The sequence below is a fragment of the Hibiscus syriacus genome, unplaced genomic scaffold (genome assembly GCF_006381635.1).
Source record: "Hibiscus syriacus cultivar Baekdansim isolate YM2019G1 unplaced genomic scaffold, ASM638163v2 tig00111392_pilon, whole genome shotgun sequence".
NCBI classification, from domain to species: Eukaryota; Viridiplantae; Streptophyta; class Magnoliopsida; order Malvales; family Malvaceae; genus Hibiscus; species Hibiscus syriacus.
Window position 1 is genome coordinate 4,498,934 of NW_024063078.1, and position 23,302 is coordinate 4,522,235.

At 37.0% G+C, this 23,302-nt stretch overlaps 3 protein-coding genes and 1 pseudogene across 3 annotated transcripts in view; 2 read left to right on the forward strand and 2 right to left on the reverse strand.

Moving 5' to 3' along the window:
• Positions 1–1,811: 1,811 nt before the first annotated feature.
• Positions 1,812–7,056, reverse strand: LOC120160180. The gene is made up of 3 exons (XM_039170600.1): positions 6,856–7,056; positions 6,544–6,766; positions 1,812–2,020 (listed from the first exon to the last, which is right to left on the reverse strand). Exons 1-3 carry the CDS (start codon positions 7,054–7,056, stop codon positions 1,812–1,814), a joined length of 633 nt encoding a protein of 210 aa, XP_039026531.1.
• Positions 7,057–10,248: 3,192 nt separating this feature from the next.
• The window catches only part of LOC120160514 (UPF0307 protein SG0165-like), a 30,184-nt gene continuing 17,130 nt past the window's right edge, over positions 10,249–23,302 (reverse strand). The window contains exon 7 of the mRNA XM_039170924.1: positions 10,249–10,281. The gene's annotated coding sequence lies outside the window, so the exon portion shown is untranslated. The remainder of the gene's footprint in view (positions 10,282–23,302) is intronic.
• Positions 16,857–18,383, forward strand: LOC120160181. The gene is made up of 3 exons (XM_039170601.1): positions 16,857–16,863; positions 17,158–17,532; positions 17,632–18,383. The coding sequence occupies exons 1-3, from the start codon at positions 16,857–16,859 to the stop codon at positions 18,168–18,170; spliced, it is 921 nt and encodes a 306-aa protein (XP_039026532.1). The 3' UTR covers positions 18,171–18,383.
• LOC120160182 lies at positions 18,928–20,263 on the forward strand (annotated as a pseudogene).

A 23,302-nucleotide genomic window follows, 5' to 3' on the forward strand; every position in this document is an offset into this window, starting at 1 on the left:
ATTTAGAATGAGTATGGTTGAGATATATTACGAGAACGTCATTTTTTAAATTTAGTTTATTTTTTTCATAATTTTAAAATTCAAATTTTATATATTTTTTAAAAATATTTCATATCTCATCTCATTAATTCAATTTTTGTAATTGGAGGATTCATAAACTTATTTCTGACGAGATATTTTTAAAATTACTTTTTTGTCTTATATAATTTCCACTTTTGATCTCTTATTTTTATATATATTTTTTTAAATTAAATTAACTAAAAGAGTTTACAATTTTTTTAAATTGACAAGGGTTATCTTATCATCGTTGTAAATTATTTTTTTAATCAATTTACAAAGAAATAAAACAATGTTTTAAAATAAGTAAAAAATACCAACAATAAGTTAGTCTAGTGGGATGAAGCACTAAGACCCTTAAACAATGTTAAATGTGCGTTTGGATAACGGAATGTAAGATTACCAGTGGAAATAAAAGATTGCCAGATAATAGGATTACTGATAATGTTGTATTTTTGTGTTAGGTTGGTTTAGCATAAATGTAAAATTACCTTGTTTGGTTAAAAGAATAAAAAATTATTGGAATGTATATTTAACCAAATTGTCCTTATTATATATTTGTTTTTTAATAAGTTGAAAATTATTTATATATATATTTTTTTAAAAATTTAAATTCATAAAATTTATATATATATATTTTACAAAATTGAAAATATAAAAATATTTAATAAAAGGGTAAAATTTTATTTTAACCCCTGAACTTCATATAAAATTTTAATTATAGATTTTTTTATAAATCTAAAATAATTTAAAGATAAATTTGTAATTTAACTTTCATAGAATTTTTATTATTCAATGACAGAAAAAGAATATTTTTGGAAAAAATTTAAGGGCATTTTAGTCCAAAACGCCGGTAATCTAACAATACCTAAGGGAAAGGGGTAATGACATTCCCGGTAATATACCCAAAAAATCCACTTTTGGTAATAAAACATTATCGGGAATGAGATTCTCGACCAACCAAACGGGAAAATATAGATTCCATTTTCATGAGAATCCCATATTCCCCGAACCAAACAGCCCCTAAGAGTTTAAATTATTGCGTTTGTGAATGGAGCAAACTGAATTGGAAGGATCACCCTCGCCTCTACAGTACCCGATTTGAATTAGTTAGTACCAATGATTAATTAAAAAAATAAATAAATAATATTTAAACATTATAAAATACTGAAACTGTAAAAAATATATATATTATAACAAAGAAAATAATCTCCCATCCCTTCTCCTCATTGCTCATAGCCAACATATCCACCCCCACACGTAGATTTTGGTTCAAATTTCCCAAACAAAGAACTAATAAAATATATTTAACCGAGCAAGGTTTTTTTTTCCTGGGATGAATTTCTTTAAACTTTCCCAGATTTATTTTTATTCTTTCCACAGCTTGTGTCATTTCAATGGATAATACATTGGATAAAAAAAAAGGGAAATGGTGACGGTGGGAAAGTTCCACAACTATTTCGAGGGATTGGCTATCAAATCTTTCTTTTGCCAGTTGAACAAAAACAGTACGCTGTTTAAACCTAGAGAGAGAGCTGTCATTTCCCGTAAATCAAAATCAATCTCATTAAACAAATCTAAGCTTTTTTTTTCTTCATTTTGGGATAGAAACCCAAATCAGGGAAAGAGTAACCAAAATAGGTAAAAAAGTCACCAAACCAATACAGTATAAACTAGAAACGATAACACGTGGTCAGTTCAAGTATGGACAACTCTCCTTCGTTAAACCAAAAAAACCTTAATGCTCCCTTCCTTTACAGATTTACAGATGGGACAAGAAACAAGCAATGGTTCGCATGATTTGCAGGAGCAAAGGTGCCTGCAAGGTAAAAAAAGAACGCATGAGCTCCTAGAGTTGCAGTGTTTACAAGCCATCTTATCGTCACTTCCTTCTTGTTGATCTTTGTTGCAGGACTCTTGGTCTTCAGCTGAACTTCTGTCTTTAGCTTGTTCCAGTCTTTTGCTAAGATCCATAGCCATTTGTTGACGAAAACGGGTAAAGAAAACGAAAGAACACGAGAATTTTACGAGGTTCGGCAATGTGCTTACGTCCTCGGTGCCTAGGCGGCGCTAGAAGTTTTATTCAATGATATTTTAGGTCTAGGTTACATCTCTATTTATAATAGAAAACCCTGGTACATAATTACAAAATCAACCCTGTACCGTACCGCGGGGGCTGCGCCCCCACACCCCCAACCCACATAATTCGTAACCCCACAACGAGACTTTTTATGAGCCATACATAACAAATCTCCACCTTGGCGAATATCCTGCCCCTTGGAAACTTCAATGTGGGTTGGGTTACCTTGCTTCTTTAACAACTCGAAACATTCAACAAGTCCAAGCAATGCTTGAACTTGTCTGTCGTAACTGGCTTGGTGAACATATCAGCGGCATTCTCATCAGTATGTACCTTCTGAAACAAAACCTCTCCAGATGCAACCAACTCTCTGATCTTGTGGAACCTTACATCAATATGTTTAGTTCTAGCACGATACACCTGATTCTTAGCCAAGTGAATAGCACTTTGATTATCACAAAGCAACTGAACTCTACCTTGTTGAACACCCAACTCCTTCACTAAACCAGTAAGCCATAAAGCTTCTTTTGCAGCTTCAGCCGCTGCCATGTATTCAGCTTCAGTTGTAGATAGTGCCACGACAGATTGAACAGTAGACTTCCAGCAAATAGGCCCTCCACCAAGAGTAAACACATACCCTGTCGTAGATCTTCTATTATCCAAGTCACCTGCATAATCTGAATCCACATATCCTACAACCAAAGGATTATCCCGCTGACTCCCAAAAACAATTCCATGTCCCACAGTACCCTTTAAGTACCGAAAGATCCACTTGACTGCATCCCAATGTTGCTTACCAGGTTTAGACATGTACTTACAAACTTGACTAACAGCATGAGCTAAATCAGGACGAGTACATACCATCGCATACATCAAGCAGCCAACAGCATTAGAATACGGAACCTTTGCCATATTTTCAGCTTCCTTATCTGTCTTAGGGCACTGTTCTGATGAGAGCTTAAAGTGATTCGCCAATGGAGTGCTAACTGGTTTCGCGCTGCTCATCGCAAACCTTTCTAGCATTTTCTCAACATAACCCCGTTGAGATAGCCGCAGTTTCCTTGAGTCTCTGTCCCTGCAAATTTCCATTCCAAGAATTTTCTTTGCAGCACCTAAATCTTTCATATCAAATTCCTGACTCAATAAAGTTTTCAAACCGATAACATCATCCATGTTCTTCGCAGCAATCAACATATCATCAACATACAGTAATAGAAAAATAAAAGAACCATCATCAAGGCTCTTAACATAGACACAACAATCATACTCACATCGGTTGTAGCCAATCTTGATCATATAGGAGTCAAACCGTTTATACCACTGTCTCGGAGACTGTTTTAACCCGTACAAAGATTTCTTCAATCTGCAAACTAAATGCTCGTTTCCAGGTTGAGTGAAACCTTCAGGTTGCCGCATGTAGATCTGCTCCTCTAAATCACCATGCAAAAAAGCAGTTTTAACATCCATCTGCTCTAAATGCAAATCCCAACTAGCCACCAATGCAAGTACTGCTCGGATTGAAGTGTGCCTGACCACAGGAGAAAAGATTTCATCATAATCAACTCCTTTCTGCTGTGAAAAACCCTTCGCTACCAAACGAGCCTTGAACTTCTCCCCCTCTTTTTCTGTTACTGCTGGTTTCTTCTTATACACCAATTTGCAACCAATCGGCTTCTTACCCTCAGGAAGGGGAACTAACTCCCATGTGCGATTGTGATTCAAAGACTCCATCTCCTCAACCATGGCTGCCATCCACTTGTCGTTTTCCTGACTAGTAACGGCATCATGAAAAGTAACTGGATCATCACTGCTAACAGTAAGTGCAAAAGATACCAAGTCTTCAAAACCCAATCTGTTCGGAGGCTTTATATTCGTCCGTCTCACCCTGTCTCTGGCGAGACTATAATCCTGCAAATCATCCGTAGTGGAACCACCAGAAGTCGGTTGAGAAGTTTCTGGTTTCTCAACTGGAAACTGCTCGAAATCTACCACTGTCGTGTCTTGCTTCTGCTGCAACATAGACTGTTCATAAAAACGACATCTCTACTAATCACAACTTTCTTCGCAACTGGATCCCAGAACTTGAATCCTTTGACACCTTTCTTGTAACCCAGAAAAATGCACTCCTTCGATTTTGCATCAAGTTTGGATCTCTCATCAGCAGGTACATGCACATAAGTAGGACAACCAAAAATCCGTAAGTTATCAAAACTAACATCATGACCAGTCCATACCTCTTCTGCAACTTTACCAGCCAGCGATGCCCTTGGCGATCTGTTGATAAGGTAACACGCCATGTTAACAGCCTCAGCCCAGAAGTGTTTGGGAAGCCCGCATTCAACCGCAAACATCTGGCTCTTTCATTCAACGACCTGTTCATTCGTTCCGCAACACCATTCTGTTGTGGTGTCTTGCGCACTGTAAAATGCCTCTGAATTCCATGCTCCTTACAGAATTGTAGGAACCGTGAATCTGTGTACTCCGTACCATTATCAGACCGCAAACACTTGATTTTTCGTCCTGTTTGGTTTTCTACCTCAGCTTTCCACAGCTTGAACTTCTCAAAAACTTCAGATTTCTGTTTCAAAAAATACACCCAAACTTTCCGTGAAAAATCATCAATAAAAGTAACATAGTACCTAGATCCACCCAAAGACGATGTCGTGGAAGGCCCCCATACATCAGAATGCACATAATCAAGAATCCCTTGAGTTGTGTGCTTCGCAGTCTTGAAACGGACTTTAGTCTGTTTACCAAGAACACAATACTTGCAAAAATCGAGCTTACAGCTTTTGACACCATGCAACAAGTTTCTCTTGTGTAATTCTGCCATACCACGTTCACTAAGATGAGCAAGGCGCATATGCCACAATTTTGTCGTATCATCACAGGACTCAACAGAGTGAACTCCACCTGCAACGGTACTCCCTAACAATCTGTAGATATTCCCTGCAGTCATCTTGCCTTTCATCACAGTCAATGCTCCTTTAACAATCCGAATGGTTTCCCTATCCTCGTCAGCCTTAGGGATAAAACCATTCTTGTGCAAAGTGCCCAAGGAAATCAAATTCTTCTTCAAGTCTGGGATATGTCGAACACCACTCAACGTCCGAACGGAGCCATCGTGCATCTTAATTCTGACATCACCAATACCAACAATATTGCAACATCGATCATCACCCAAATAACCGAACCAGAATTAACCGGCCTGTATGTCGAAAACCATTCCCTATTTGGCGTGATGTGATAAGAACATCCAGAATCAAGAATCCAAGCATCCGTCAATTGTGTCGTTGAAATAGAAAGCATATCACCCTCACTGCAATCAGAAGTATCATCCTCGACCACGTTCACAGACTTGGATGAGCCATCACGCTTCTCATCGGTCTGCTTTTTCAACTTCGGACAGTCTCGCTTCATATGTCCCGCCTCCTTGCACTTGTAACAGTGAATCGTCTTCTTATCCCTGGATTTGGATCTGGAATTCCGCTTCCCGGACCCTGCCTTCTCTGGCTTCCGTCCACGATCTCGATTACCCTTGACATATAAGCTATCGGCTTGAGAGCTTTCCCCTGCATTCTGTTTCCGCTGGTTGTGAGCCAACAAGGCTGCAGTAATCTCCTCAACGTTGATAGTCTCTTTCCCATATGTAAGAGTAGTCACCATGTGTTCGTAAGAGGAAGGCAACGAACACAACAGAATCATCGCTCTGTCTTCATCCTCAATTTTCACATCAAGCCGAGCCAGATCAGAAACGATTTGATTGAAGACATTCACGTGTTGCGCCAAATCGTGATCGTCCTGCATCTTCAGCCCATACAGCCGCTGCTTCAGATACAGTTTTGTCGTTAAGGATTTGGACATAAACTGACTTTCCAACTTCCTCCAAATTTCGTCTGGAGACGATAGATGCATGACGTGATACATGACCTCGTCCGCCAAGCATAATCGTATGGTTCCTGCCGCTCGCTGCTGCAATTCTTCCCAATCTTCCTCATCCATCGACGCCGGCTTTGTAGGTCGCAAAGCCTTCAAGATCCCTTGCTGCGCCAATAGATCCTTCACCCTCGTTTGCCATAATCCGAAGTTACCCTGACCATCGAATTTCGCGACTTCGAATTTTGCTCCTGACATCTGATACCAATTGTTGACGAAAACGGGTAAAGAAAACGAAAGAACACGAGAATTTTACGAGGTTCGGCAATGTGCTTACGTCCTCGGTGCCTAGGCGGCGCTAGAAGTTTTATTCAATGATATTTTAGGTCTAGGTTACATCTCTATTTATAATAGAAAACCCTGGTACATAATTACAAAATCAACCCTGTACCGTACCGCGGGGGCTGCGCCCCCACACCCTCAACCCACATAATTCGTAACCCCACAACGAGACTTTTTATGAGCCATACATAACACCATTGATTCATTGGCTTCCGCAAGTCTCTTCCATGACTCGCTTCCCATTTCCACTTCTCTTAAGCATGCTTCAAGCTCTATTCTTTTCTTTGTTGCTCGTGCCAAGTCTTCTTCTTTTCGCGTCAACAAATACAATGCCTTTGATTCCACAGTCTTTAACAAATTCCCTACTTGTTGATTCCTTTGCTCTTGTAATGCATATCTTAGTCTTTCATTCTGAGTTTTAGAACATGAAAAAAGAAGAGAATTTTCAGCTACGAAAAGAGATAAAACAGTTGACATAAATGATATAATGAATTTCTTACCCGTAACTGAAGAAAGCAATCAAGTTCCTGTCTCTGAATCTCCAGATGAATATCTAAAGGTTGAGAAACCGTCATGGAAGCCAAGCTCTGAGCGTTTTGTTGACAAGGAAATTCTTGGAGACTGAAACCAGGTTCAAATGATGGAAGAATGGGCAAAGGCAAACCCAAATTTTCATAACAAAACTGTGCTTCAGCAGCCATAATAACCATCACCAAGCATTCATCAGAACTAAGCAAAGCAAAGCAAGAAAAAAAGCTGAGACTTTCACTTATTTCTTAATCGGCGTAAACCATTGTTAGTCTGGGTTTTCTAGTTAAACTGAAAATCGGCAGACAATGGTGGAAGAAAGCCGTGGATGGGTTATAAATAGAGTGGGGGAAAACCGACAAGTATGGGTTATAAATCGTATGAGAGAGAGATACAAAGACGACGTATGCATTCAGATTTTGTGAAAGACACAAGTGTGGTTAAATTACATAACTGACATCGTTTGTTTTTGATTTTATTTTTCTAACACCGTTCGATTAATATTTTCAAAACTAGCACCCTTTCTGCTGAGTTGGCAAAGGCGCGTCCTCGGAGACGCGCTTTACCCGTGTTTTCGCTGAGTTGGATGCCACGTGTGAAAGGCGCGTCCCCGGGGACGCGCCTTTGCCATATCAGCAGACACGTGTGGAAGGCGCATCCCGGGGACGCGCCTTCCATTAAATGTCATAAATGCCCCCATCCGTTTTTCCTAACTACCCCTCCTCCTCCCCTATATAAACCCCCTCAACCCTCACTCATTCTTCACACCAAAATCATCTTCTCCTCTCTTATATAACTCAAATTCTCCAACTATTTGAGTTTTAAATTTGTTATTAGTGGTAAGAAATTTATTTTTATGTTAGTATTTTTTTAAATAGTTATTATTTTTTATATTAATATATTTATGTAAATATTATTTTTTATTAAAATAATATTTATATAATTATTATTTATTTAGAATTATTAATTTTTTTGCTAATTATATTGTTTTGTCTACAGTTATAATGGAAAACGAAATGCTGTTGCGATTGGATATTGATCATATCTCCAGACATTTTAGCGATATGGTAATATTTTTATAATTAATGTTAATATTTAAATTTATTTTTATTTTAAAGTTATTATGAATTTATATTAATTTTTACTTTTTATAATATATTATTTAGGATGCTGATCGTATTTTAGAAACTTTTATTAAAAATCCACGTATACCGACACCGGAACGTATTTTGCCATATTTGGCTTCTGCTGGGTTCGGGTATATTGCAACAATTATAGGCGGTTGCAAACTCGAACCTGTCCTAATTTCTGCACTGATTGAGAGGTGGAGGCCCGAGACACACACTTTTCACCTTCCATGTGGAGAGGCAACAATTACATTGGAGGATGTCTCTATGCATCTGGGGCTTCCCGTCGACGGAAATATGATGTGTGGTATGGCGGATGGTGATTGGCAATCAATGTGCATTGATTATCTTGGAGCTGCTCCGCCAGAGTTTAATGGAGGTAGAATAGCTTTATCTTGGTTAAAAGCTAATTTTGAGGTTTTAAATGAAAATGCTTCAGAGGATCAAGCAAAGGCATGTGCTCGGGCATATATTCTACGAATAATTGGAGGAATATTGATGCCCGACAAATCTCGCAACCAGGTGCATTGTATGTGGTTGCGGCATCTGATCGATTTTGATGAAGCTGGAAGATATAGTTGGGGTGCTGCAGTTTTGGCATTTCTCTTTAGAGAAATGTGTCGGGCGACGAATTATAAGAAAACTGCTATCGGTGGATGTCTTCTGCTTCTACAATCATGGGCGTGGTTCCGCATGCCTTTCTTATGCCCGATCGTGAATGAACCATACGTATTCCCCTTATTGTTGAGGTAATTTTCGAACTAAATTTTGATTTAAATATTTTCAATTAAATAGGGTGATATTTAGTTTATATTATATTTCATAGGTGGTCGATGAAAAGAAAGGACCATAAAAGTATACCTACTGGGTTAGAGGAAATTCGTTTACTTATTGATACGAAAGCTGGGTCTGAGGTATGTTTTTAAATTTGTTTAATTATTAATATTTTAATTTAAAATATTAGATATAATTAGAATATTTTATTTATTTGAATTGTATATTTATATTTCAGTTTCAGTGGATACCTTATGCGAGCGATGAAGTGAAAGCTTGCATCCCACCCCACCTTAGTGGGTCATTAGAGGTATGGATATCGGTTATACCTCTTATATGTTATGCTATTATTGAGTGGCATCCAGTTGATCGCGTGCTCCGTCAGTATGGTTGTACGCAATATATTCCTGGAGCTCCTAGAAATTTAGACGACGTGCATAACATAGATAGACGGGGAAAGAAAGATGTTAACTGGGTGGTGAGACACAGAGATTGGATTGCGCTTTGGGAGAACCGATATACACTGTTGGCCCATCAACAATATTACGCTGAAACTGGTCATATGGTTACGGATAACTATATGGACTGGTTTAATGAAAATGGGAAGCCGTTTCTACTTTCGGCGGAAGCACGAGGGGTTAACATTCCTAGGCGCCGAGAAAGACGTCACCCGTCTCAATATCATCGTCCCCCGACGCGTGGACGGAGAGAAGGCGCTACCGGTTCTGCATCAGTCCTACCACAACATCCTTATTCGTCGATGCCGCAGGGGTACATGCCCAGCCCTCCACTTCATATGCCAAGCCCACCAGTTTATATGCCATCTCCGCAGGGTTACATTCCGAGCCCGCAGGGTTACATTCCTAGCCCGCCAGGTTACATGCCTAGCCCGCCAGGTTACATGCCTAGCCCGCAGGGTTTTATACCATATGGAAGTGCATATACGACTATGTTTAATGATCCAGCATATGCTTCATATGCATCTTATTTGGCTGGTGGTGCTTCTCCGCAGACACCTCAATCTTCATCTGGATCACATACATCGATGCCAATGTTTCCACAGTTTTCACAGTTCCCGGGGAGCGGTGGGATTGTTACTAGCACTCCTCCAGGGTCGTTATTTTATACAGGCCCTTCAGCCCCTTCAGCGTCATCTACACCAAATGAAGAAAATGCTGCTGATGATGATAGTGAAGATGAGGAGACTGAAGAACAAGTTCCACGAAGAAATCCTCCACGAAATAGGCAACCACCGCCATGTGGAACTCATTCGAGAAGACGACATCGGTGATCCAGTTATATTTAATGTTATTTAAATAATTAAATTTTAGAATTTTATGTAATTTGGTTATGTTATTTAAATGTTTCATGGTTGTTACATACATATTTTTTAATGTTATTTTTTATTTACATTTAACATTAAATGTTTGATAAATGTTTTTAAAATACAAATTATATTATTCGAAATTTAAAATAAAAATAAAAATAATATTATTCAAATTTAAATTTAAAATATAAATTATAGTATTCGAAATTTAACATTAAATTTCAACTTAATATTCCAATTGTATTCGAAATTAAAAGTTATATTCCAATTATAGTTCACAATACTTAAATTGAAATTAAATTTATCCATACATATGATTTTATCATTAACATATATATTAAAACGTATACATTAAAATCAACTTATGTTGAGTTCATCGATCGACGTAATCAACCAAGAGGGGGGTGAATTGGCAATTTATTCAATGTCACATTTCAATGCTCATTCCATACAATTTCAATGTCACAATCAACTTATCACTTCACATTTATTCAATTTATCCATAACATTTTATCTAATTTATTCAAACTTCACATAACGTTTTAATTTAAGTTATTCTTAACTTGTTGAACTTTCAAAAGAAGTTAAATTTAAGTTATTCCCCGAGGGACATGAGTGACATAATAGGGCAATGATAATATTCTCTGACGAAATAATGGAAGGCGCGCCCCCGGGAACGCGCCTTCATGTGAATAGTGAAATAATAGGTACTGATATATCTAGTGTCCCCGAGGGACATGAGTGACATAATAGGACAATGATAATATTCTCTGACGAAATAATGGAAGGCGCGCCCCCGGGAACGCGCCTTCATGTGAATAGTGAAATAATAGGTACTGATATATCTAGTGTCCCCGAGGGACATGAGTGACATAATAGGGCAATGATAATATTCTCTGACGAAATAATGGAAGGCGCGCCCCCGGGAACGCGCCTTCACAATCTCTTATTGAAATGTATGCCACTTTTATTGAGGTTCGTGTAACTCGTGGTCTCTCATATTCCTCTCACTTTGGCATTGCATATCAAACTGATCAAGTTGATAGCCCGACACAACTTATCTGTAATGATTTCACATCATTAATGGCGGATCCAACGCCATATACCATGCCATCAAGTTCAATAGGAAGGCATTCATCTGCAACTGCTTATGATCTCAACCCACGTGGCTTCACCAATAATCCATATGGCAACATCTCTTCTACTTCAAGGGGCAGACATTCATCTGCCAATGTTTTCGACTTACATATGGAAATGCCAACGAGACGACAGTCTATTCACATCCCACATGATACAATGGCCTCAAGTTCAAGGGGAGGACACGCAAGCGGGAACTTATTTGACCTCAACATTGGATTATCGGAGGAACCCTCATCTCCACCAAAAGAACCTCTTCGGGAGCCAGGTGCAGATGGTGCTGAAACGGGATTATTCGTTGAACCTGACTCACCACAGTTTAACGTACATTCTGATGATGACGAGGATGACGTTCCGATAAATACAACACCAGCCGAACTTCCTGCACATATGTATGAGGCTGATTATGATGCAATGTATGAGCCTGAATTTACATATTGGCAATGGAGTTCGCATCGAAGGAGGAAGCAATGATGGCAATAAAGAGTTACAATATTCGTAACTCAGTTCAGTCCCGAGTTGATCGATCTAACACGGAGAAATATGTCTGCTACTGCGTCCAACGTCACAACGGATGTCAATGGATGGTCCGTGTATCAAAGAGGAAGAGGAAGAACAACTTATGGGAACTAACCAGATACAACGGTCCTCATACATGTTGTGCAACAGGTATAAACCAGGATCATCCCAACTTGGACTCCAACATTATTTGTCAAGCAATCATGCCCATTGTGAAGCAAAGCTCTCATATAGCTGTTGCAGTGTTGATTTCTGCTATACAGTCACAATATGGGTACACTGTCTCATATAAAAAAGCGTGGTTGGCAAAACAGAATGCCATTTGCAAACTTCATGGCGAATGGGATTCCTCTTACAACGAGTTGCCCAGTTGGTTTCATATTGTGCAAAGACTTAATCCCGGGACAATTGTTGAGTTCGAAACTCAACATCATTACGTGAATGATCGAATGGTTCGCGATCGCTGCCAATTTTACCAAGTCTTTTGGACTTACCCTCAGTGTATTAATGCAGTCAAGTACTGTAAACCAATTGTCCAAATTGATGGTACTTTCTTGTATGGGAAATACAAGCAAGTTTTATTATTGGCTGTGGTCCAAGATGGAAACCGCAATATTCTTCCTGTTGCGTTTGCCCTCGTTCAAGGAGAAGACACTGAGTCTTGGGCTTTTTTCCTTAAAAATTTACGTTTACATGTTGTTACCAGGGAACGACTATGCATTATTTCAGACCGAGGAGCCGGGATAAAAGCAGCAATGGACTCTTTGGGTACAATGTATAGACCTCCACATGTTCAACATCGTTATTGTGTCCGTCATATTGCTGCAAACTATTACGGAAAATACAAGAAGAACGATGAACGTCAGTTAGTCGTGCGGATGTGTATGTTACTTTTTTCCAATTTTTCTATCAATTTCTTATTACTTATTTATAGTTCATATTAACTATTACATATTCCTAATGGCTTAGGTTACGAACTCTTACCTCAAAGGTTTGAGTCGATGCTACAAGAGCTGTTTGGCAAAAATAAGAAGGGGTGCGAGTACATTATGGACATCAGCAAAGAAATGTGGACAAATGCATATGACGGGGGGTATCGCTATGGTCATATGACAACAAACTTGGCTGAAGCAATAAATTCAACCTTAAAGGGGGCGCGTCATTTACCAGTCACGGCGTTGGTCAAAACGACTTATTTTCGTTTGGGTCAACTCTTTGCAAAACTCGGTGGACAAGCTCTTACTTGGATGCAAAACGGACATATTTACCACCCAAGACTAGTAGCCGATTTACAGAAAAAAGTGGCTACATCAAATGGGATGTTAGTTACAAATTTTTCTTGCACCCGTGAATTGTTTCGTGTAACCGAAATGCCACGTCCGCTGCAAGGGATTGAAGCTAACTCTTTCAGAGTTAATCTGCAAGAGAGGTGGTGCGATTGTGGTTTCTTTCAAGCACTCAAATATCCATGCTCTCATGTCATTGCTGCTTGCTCACATTCGCATTTGGACTACAAAAATTATGTTGATCCCGTATACCAACTTTCACAAGTTTTCAAGGTATATGAATTTGAGTTTCCGCCCATAGGAAACGAAAGAGACCCAAATGAGATTCAAACTTGGCTTACAATTGTACCAGATCCATTGCTATTGAGGGACTCAGGTCGTCCAAAATCTACTAGAATACATTGTGATATGGATATTCGGGAGAAGTCAACAGAACAAAAACGATGTGGGCATTGTAGAAACATCGGGCATAATAGAAAAAAATGTTCAGCTCTGTTATCATCATATAACCGTTAACTCTTATGTAATTAAAGTTTTTAAATGAATGTTTTTATTTCTAATAATTTAATGTTATTGCATTTATATAATTTGTCAATGTATGTACACCTAAATAATTTTTTTTAACTTTTAAATTCATAAATATATTTAATATATGTATTTAATATAATATTTAATATTATTAGTTATAATTTTTTTTAAAATATAATAATAATTTCACCTTCTAAGTAGAGAAAAATATTAAATTAAACAAATTAAAAGTTATTAAAAAATTTATGTATACGATGACACATTTCATGTTCTGATTAGAGGATTAAATTTATTAAATTAAATTTTCAATAAGACTAATTTTATAAAATATGTAAGTCTTGAAGATTAAATATGTAATTATACTAATTTATTAACTTATGCATCAATATTTTCGTTAAATATTGATATGAGATGACTATATTGATTGATAACATTTAAATAATTAACTGATAAAATTAATAGATCGATAATCAAAATAAAAAATACTCGAAACTTGATAATTCTTACATTATAATCGAAACATTTTACATAATATATTATTAATTTATAATAATAATAAAAATAAACTATTTATTATATAATAAAATACGTGTCTGCTGAGTTGGCAAAGGCGCATCCCCGGGGACGCGCCTTTCACACGTGGCATCCAACTCAGCGAAAAACACGGGTAATGCGCGCCCCCGGGGACGCGCCTTTACCAACTCAGCAGAAAAGGTGCTAGTTCTGGAAATATTGATCAAACGGTGTCAAAAAAGTAAAATTATAATCAAACGGTGTCAGTGTAAAAAAACCCACCCCCCACCCCCAAGTGTAGGGTCTAAGACGAAGAGGAAAAGGGAAAGAGAATTCAGTGGATTGGGACGTGAAAGGGTCAGACGTTATAGAGAGGAAGAAATCAGAAGTTTGGTGTGCTTTGTCAGTTTTTAGTCATTGGAAAAGGCTGAATAATAGTTTCCATTGATTCCCGGCCATCTGTTATTATAAATCAACAATAAATTCAAAATATAAACAATAAATAATAACTTTTTTTTATTAATTATTCTTTGATTCTCCACTCACTCCCACCGATAAAAAGGGTAAATTATATTTTTTTACCATTTATTTTTCCGTATTTTTTTTTAAAAAGATAAATTTATAATTAAACATTTAAATTTTATTTGTTTTGTTGTTCAACAGTTAAATAGTTTAATGCCAATACTTCAAGCTTTAATTTTATGAATATTTCTAAAATTTTAACTTTTCTTCTTCTCATGGCTGGAATATCTTTTTATAATCTCTTATATTATTTATGATATGAAATCAATATGATTTTCTCTCCATCTATTTCTTTATTTCAGTTTATTTTTAAAATTAATAAAATTTTATTCATTATTTTATTTTTATTTGATTTTAATTTTTATCGTCTGATAAATATGAATTCAAAATGTATTATGTTTTTCTTCAATTTTATCTCTTCACGGCTTAGATTTCAAAAAAATCCAAAATATAATTTTCAGAATAAAGTTCCAAGGAGATTTACATAAAATTTGCTCAAAAATTTAAATGATTTTAAAATCTAATAGCAAAGTGATTAAAATGGTTGAAATTTAAAACACTTGTGATGAAATTGCCAAATTCTAAAGTTAAATAATCAAAATAAAACCAAAAACAAAGTTAAGGGCCAAAAAATATAATTCATCATAAAAATTAATAAATTTTTCTGTTTAAGTTTTTGTAAATAAACAATACGACATTTTATTCTCCGATTATAGGTTGGATTCGATTAAATTTTAAATATAACGACATCTCTCTTTATATATATGTATATAATATGGGAATTCTACTAAATAAATCCATAGCCGTAATGGATAAAACGACAATTATTATATGCAGAGGGATCTGCAAATTGCGAATCGTGTTTGAGCTAAGGTGGCTATGAAGAGGCTTATGATAATAAATTTCAGCTTTTTGTGTTGCCGTGTTTAAGCCATTAGATTAATGGGCTAGTGTGGTGGAGACTGCTTGTCTGGGCCAGAAACGTCACCTCATTACCCAGCTGCCAGTCTGCTACTAGAATCACCTTCTTGTTGCTTTGGAATTAAACAAAATTTCTCTCACATTTGAGTTCCTTTTTCCCACTGGTTAAATACAGGAGAAAATAAAACTTGGAAATTAGATAATTGGCTTCAGCAACTTTCTCGGCCAGCGTTCAGATTGTTAAACACTCTTTTTTTTTGGGGGGGGGGGCGGTGCTGCAGGCAAGCCGTATTTTCAGGTCCCATTCAAATAATGGAACCCACAATCTGCCTGCCCATTCTTCAGACCACATTAATCCTTATTTGATGTGACCGTGATCTGTTGAGTTCATCGAATATTACTCACGAACAAACCCTTTAACCGAAACATGTTTTACTCTTTCGTGTAATTACAGTACCCAAAAGGCGAATGTACGGTGGCGCCGCCAGCGGCGGTTATGGCTCTACCGAGGGTCACGGGCTATTTGACCTTACTCTGAGTCTGTATTCCATTTTCCCGAACTTGCAGGATTTTCCAGCTGTCGTGGGGCATTCAAATTTAAGCTTCGCCTACGTGGCATTTTCTACCGCGCGAGTCGAATCGAAGTTCCCCACAAAAGATAACGAGATAAAAAAATTATCTGCAAAAGTTTAAAATTCAAATTGTAACACGGAATACAAGTTGTATACGCAACTTGACAGTAAAGTTAAAAAGATAAGAGCACTTTTAATAATCGGAAATGAGTGAAGGGTATTTTCGGTAAACAAAATGAAACTTCTAAGAGCCGACTTTGTAAAGTCGGTCGAGCCCTAGCTTTCTCACGCTATATAATGCCAAGCTCGCCTCGTCAGATTAAGAGGTCTGAAAATAAAACCTAGTTGCAGCCGCATAGATTACGCGTATTCTTTAAGCGAAAATTCTTAGAAGAGCTTTGAGATCTATAAGTTTTCTGGGTACGGAAACAATCTTCCCTCACTGATTCATAGTTTCTGCGAGGAAGATCTCGGTATTTTCGAAAAGAAAATCCGATTATGCCTCGTTGTGTTCCTTACCGGCCTCCTGGACATTTAAAGCAGGGATTGGTCGAATCGATTAAGGTTCGTAGAGCAAAAGTATTTGTGACTTTCACTTTTGTTGCTCAACTGCATGCTTTTGTGATGCTTGATTATGATTTGTATTGTGTATTTGTAAGATTTGTAAACTAATGATTGTATGTAAACTAAATTGCTTTGCTGGCTATTCTTATTTATTATGAATAAAAAAGATCTTTTCATAGAACTATGGCAGGTTAACTAAAACGATTTGGGGTTAGGATTTTTTTAAATCGCAAATATATGTACTACAACTGTTGTTTAAACGTACTAATGGAATTCTTTGGGTTAAGGGTTTTTGAATAACATATGTCTAAAAAATTATTGTAGTTAATAGAACACTTCGGATTTAGGGTTTATTGTTAGAACTTTTATTCCTTTTCTCGAGAATTGGTCTTGTTACTTATTTGATTTATGTAAGGCTGAAAATCTGGGTAACTGTTATTGACTGATTGGTCTTTCGTATATCCCTGCCACAATTTGTAATGAGCCCCCAAACGTCTGTTTTTTGGTAAAAAGCGTTGGTTCTCTGGTCTTCCATTTCGTACCCATCTAAATTTCTTATTGTGTTGTACAATAAAGCTTGAGAGAGAAAGGGTTCTACCAAAATCAGAGCACAAGTTACATAAGAAGAGGGAAGGGGAGAAAAACCAGAATAAGAAGGGAAAGGATAAAACTCAATGTCTCTCCAAGAAATTTGAGAAGCTTGTTGATGTTCAGTTTGGATATAAAGATGAAGTTCAATTGGAGAAAAGTGACATTACCGAAGAACATGGGCCGCCAGCTGGCTATATATCTGATGGTAGCCAAAACAGTCATAAGAGGAAAAGGGAAACAGATTTCCACAGCGAATGCCGGGTTGATGGTGAGTTTTGTTTACCGTTGTATTGGTTCTCTTAGTTTCTTAGAGGAATCCAAATATAGTCGTATTGGGATATTGATTTGTGTATTGCTCGATGTACAGGGAAGAAAATAAAGATTCGATTTACCTTGAAAAAGTCTAATGGATCTGATTCATCTATCAGTAAAGAATCAGCTTGCTCTAGTGGTGGAAGGACGAATTCTAATCAAGATTCATGTTATGTTGCTTCTGTGCCTCAACGGGAACTGCATCATGATGTTGGATGGAAGGAGCATTCTCCCTCTTCAAAACCAAGTTATTATGTTGTTCCTGTGCCTCAACAGAAACTGTGGCATGATGTTGAATGGAAGGAAAAAGGTCCCTCTTCTTCTAGAACATCATCCAAAGACAAAAAGATTAAGGCTGCATTGCAGTATGAAGCTCCGATTGATGATTGGTTTCCACCTCTTCTACAACCTGAGCTAAACTATTGTGATAATGTTGATGACTGGCTTCTTCCTAAAAAGCTGCTTGGTGAATCAGCGGCCAAAAGATCAGATGATAATGATGTTATGTGTCATCCTAGTTTAACTTCATGGCCTCGGGCACAGTATCTCCCGGATGCTGAGATGTATGCATTGCCGTACACGGTGCCATTTTGATTTACATACTGGAGGGTCAAGTTATTTTTTTGGATCCCTTACAGAAGAGCAGCCTAATTCTTTTATCCAGTATTTGAAATTGTAGTCTTATGCTCATCTTCATTTTGCCAGATTGAGTTACAATGCCGGAGTTGTACATTTCTAGTTTTGTCGGCCAACTTTAACATGTACAGTGTTGAGAATTTTTCTAATAGAAACGAGAATTATTCTACATTTCCTTTTTGACATTTACTGTATGTATATCAATAAATTAGCCAAATTGTGAAGTGACTTTGGCATGATCTGCGTTCTTTTTTAAGGTATTCGAGCATTAAATGACGTTTTTCAAGTTTTCCATTTTGTTGTGGTATGTTATCTGCATTCTGTTGTTGAACCATTATCACTAGATGGATCAGAATCTTACCAACCACTGGCTTGCGACTGGGAAGAAGCCCTTTGTACATGATTGTCGTCTTCCTTTGATTCAATTGCAGTGTTCATCACCCTCTCGACCAACAATGGCATTTTTTTACTGGTACAAGGAATGAATTGATTCACATGATGGCACTAATTTAAACTGCTCTGTAAAGGACTAAATTGATTAATTTAACTGTATATGGACTAAATTAATACAGTCACTATATCTGGCATGTACTTTCACCAATAAAAATATGGGGATTAAATCCTCTTAAAACAAGTAGTACAAGCACGGTTGGCTGAATTTAACCGTTATAATTTCACATTCAATTATCCAAGTCCGACTGAATATAAATTGCATACTAGAAAAATAAATAAAATAAAATTTGAGAAACAGTAGAAAGCGAGAGAGAGAAGGATGTTAAACGGAACAGTGGACGAAGAGAAATGGCCAGCGGAAGGGATTGCCGGTATTCAACACAACGCTTTTTTTATGCTACGAGCTTTGATATCTTCGAAATCTTCCCATCTTTCCTTGAATTTGAGCTGATCGACATCGCCAATGCCAATCCTATTTCATTACTGCTAATTTTTCATATTTCTTATTCTAATAATGTTAGGGAAGCTCACGAGTACTCGGCTCAGTTGCTATTGGAGCAATGGACCTCCAAATTCCCTCTTCACACTTACTATGGGATTTGTAATTATAATTTGTTCATTTTTCCTTTTGATTCTTTGCCTGAGTCGATTTAGCTACAATTTTTCCTTTTGATTCTTTGTTCATTTATGGGCATCTATTCTCATTCTATTTAGCTACAGTTCTTTTCCCTCCATAATTTTAGGACCTTCCATAAAACGGGACTCTAGTTTTGATTAAGGAAAACGATGGAAAAACTGCAGATGTGCTGGAAGTTTCTGCTTCAGTACTAGATAAGCCCCAAGTACTTGAATTGTACCGTGAATGTGAATATTCTCAAATATTAGACCTTCATTGTCATTGTATATGAAGTTTTAGTTGGCAGTCTACCAGGTATCTTCTGTGTACGGCAGGACCTATCTATATCAAATCTAAGGAGGCTCCTGCTAAGGAAGTTCTTAAAGACCTCGTGGAAATGTGTCGTGGAGTTCAACATCCGTAGTTGGGACTCTTTCTAAGGAGTTACCTTGCTCTAATAAGTCGAGATAAGTTACCAGATATTGGTTCCAAGTATGAGGGGTGAGAACCCTTGCTTAATTTTTCTTTTCCTTCCTCTTTAAATAGAAGTTTTCATTTCAAAAGCTGCCTGATTCAATTTTCAATGGCTATTTTATTTAAAGTATATTGGTAAATTTTTTAGTTTTCGGTCTTCAAATATTTGAAGAAAAAAAAAGGTTACTAAGCAGTAGCTTTTACAATGTTCTTGTATCCAAAACTTACGAGTCCTATTTTTATCTACTTTTCTTAGAAGAGAGTGCATGCAGATTAATGATTTTTTAATTGGCATGTCTAAATTAGAAAATGCAAATTTAGACGTGCAAAAGAATTTGCAAACATTTGTAATTAACTAATTGCTAGGACATATGTACCAAAAAAAAAACTAATTGCTAGGACATGGTTGTCTTCATGCAGTGATACTGATACTGTGATGGATGCTGTGGAATTTGTGCTGCAGAATTTCACTGAGATGAATAAACTTTGGGTGGAAATGCAGCGTTAGGTTTGTTAAATATTTGATCTCTTATTTTCTTAAGGTGCGCAATGCACGACAGTACTTGCACGCCATACAAGTGAGAATAAATCATGAGAGCAAAACTTTTGGCCAAGCAGGTGTCATGGTGTTTGTGGATCATTCACACTCTTTGGTCATCTTGAGTTGAAGCCTTCAATCGCGATTTCTGGTCTAAGAGAGCAGCAAAACGAAAGAAGTGAACTTCAAGATCTTGTAATATCGATACTCTAAAATTTCTGGTTGGCTAAACTCTGATACTGTTTGTTTTGTGCCCATTGAGGGAAAGTAATCCTTCTGTTGTGAAATTTCTTGTTAGGTTGGGAAGAAACAGTTCTTCCCAGAGTCTTAGAGCAGGTAATTTTACTTCTTTCTCAACTGTCCCCCGATCCCCCCCCCCCCCCAAATGTAACAAGTCAAAGGTCTGTGGCATTAAAAGATTTTATACTGTTTTTTTACATGTCAATTGTAAAGATGATCTTGCCCAATATTATCTGATGGATTGCATAATTCAGGGCTATTTAACCAAACTGACATCCTTTAATCGAATATTTCCCTTTTTAGTACCGTTTGTTCTATATTTCCCGAAGTGACACCCTTTCAGTTGAGGTGGCGAAAGGCGCATCCCCGGGGACGCGTTTTACCTAGTTTTACGCTGAGTTTGATGCCACGTGTAAAAGGCGCATCCCCGGGGATGCGCTTTACCTTTATTTTGCTGATTTAGTTTCCATGCGGTATTTTTTTTAATAATAAAAATTTTATTTTTATTGTTATTATAAATTAGTAATATATTATGTAAATTGTTTCAGTTATAATTTAATAATTATCGAATGTATTTTTTTAATGTGTGTTAAAGGTGGAGTGTATTATCCACATTAATCGGATAGAACAACAGATGAAAACTAGTTTTTTATTTTATTGTAGTTATATGAAAAATGTATAAAATTATTATATTACACGTATGGTTATATTATTATTTTTTTATTTTGATTATCGATCTATTAATTTTATCACTTAATTATTTAAATATTATCAATCTAGTCATCTCTTATTATTATTTAACCAAAATATTGATGCATAAGTTAATAAAATTAGTATAATTACACATTTAATCTGTTATTATTATTATACATTGAGAAATTATAGAAAATGCAATTACATTTAAATATTAGAAACAAAAACATTCATTTAAATAGAATATTAGGTTACATAAGGGTTAACGATTATGTGATGATAATAGAGTTGGACATTTTTTTCTATTGTGTCCGATGTTTCTACAATGCCCACATCGTTTTTGTTCTGTTGACTTCTCCCGAATATCCATATCACAATGTATTCTAGTAGATTTTGGACGACCTGAGTCCCTCAATAGCAATGGATCTGGTACAATTGTAAGCCAAGTTTGAATCTCATCTGGGTCTCTTTCGTTTCCTATAGGCGGAAACTCAAATTCATAAACCTTAATACTTGTGAAAGTTGGTATACGGGATCAACATAATTTTTGTAGTCCAAATGCGAATGTGAGCAAGCTGCAATGACATGAGAGCACGTATATTTGAGTGCTTGAAAGACACCACAATCACACCACCTCTCATGCAGATTAACTCTGAAAGAGTTAGCTTCAATCCCTTGCAACGGACGTGGCATTTCGGTTACACGAAACAATTCACGGGTGCGAGAAAAATTTGTAACCAACATCCCATTTGATACAACCACTTTTTTCTGTAAATCAGCTACTAGTCTTGGGTGGTAAATATGACCGTTTTGCATTCAAGTAAGAGCTTGTCCACTGAGCTTTGCAAAGAGTTGACCCAAACGAAAATAAGTCGTTTTGACCAATGCCGTGACTGGTAAATGACGCGCCCCCTTTAAGGTTGAATTTATTGCTTCAGCCAAGTTTGTTGTCATATGACCATAGCGATACCCCCCGTCATACCCATTTGTCCACATTTCTTTGCTGATGTCCATAATGTACTCACACCCTTCTTATTTTTGCCAAACAACTCTTGTAGCATCGACTCATACCTTTGAGGTAAGAGCTCGTAACCTAAGCCATTAAGAATATGTAATAGTTAATATGAAGTATAAATAAGTAATACGAAAATGATAGAAAAATTGGGGAAAAGTAACATACCCATCCGCACGACTAATTGACGTTCATCGTTCTTCTTGTATTTTCCGTAATAGTTTGTAGTAATATGACGGACATAATAACGATGTTGAACATGTGGAGGTCTTTACATTGTACCCAAAGAGTCCATTGCTGCTTTTATCCCGGCTCCTCGGTCTGAAATAATGTATACTCATTCCCTGGTGACAACATGTAAACGTAAATTTTTAAGGAAAAAAGCCCAAGACTCAGTGTCTTCTCCTTGAACGAGGGAAAACGCAGCGGGAAGAATATTGCGGTTTCCATCTTGGACCACAACCAATAATAAAACTTGCTTGTATTTTCCATACAAGAAAGTACCATCAATTTGGACAACTGGTTTACAGTACTTGATTGTATTAATACACTGAGGGTAAGTCCAAAAGACACGGTAAAATTGGCAGCGATCTCGAACCACTCGATCATTCACGTAATGATGTTGAGTTTCGACCTCAACAATTGTCCCGGGATTGAGTCTTTGCACAACATGAAACCAACTGGGCAGCTCGTTGTAAGATGAATCACATTCTCCATGAAGTTTGCAAATGGCATTCTGTTTTGCCAACCAAGCTTTTTTATATGAGACGGTGTACCCATATTGTGACTGTATAGCAGAAATCAACACTGCAACAGCTATATGAGAGTTTTGCTTCATAATGGGCATGATTGCTTGGCAAATAATGTTGGAGTCCAAGTTGGGATGATCCTAGTTTATACCTCTTGCACAACACGTATGAGGACCGTTGTATCTGGTTAGTTCCCATAAGTTGTTCTTCCTCTTCCTCTTTGATACACGGACCATCCATTGACATCCGTTGTCACGTTAGACGCAATAGCAGACATATTTCTCTCTGTTAGATCGATCAACTCGGGACTGAACT

Coding starts and splice junctions, on each gene's coding strand:
- LOC120160181 (XM_039170601.1), top strand. Junction 17,533..17,631: donor CAGCGAATGCCGGGTTGATG/GTGAGTTTTGTT, acceptor CTCGATGTACAG/GGAAGAAAATAAAGATTCGA.
- LOC120160180 (XM_039170600.1), bottom strand. CDS start 7,056: ATGGCTGCTGAAGCACAGTTTTGTTATGAAAATTTGGGTTTGCCTTTG. Junction 6,767..6,855: donor ATTGCTTTCTTCAGTTACGG/GTAAGAAATTCA, acceptor TCTAAAACTCAG/AATGAAAGACTAAGATATGC. Junction 2,021..6,543: donor CAATGAATCAATGGTGTTAT/GTATGGCTCATA, acceptor TATGGATCTTAG/CAAAAGACTGGAACAAGCTA.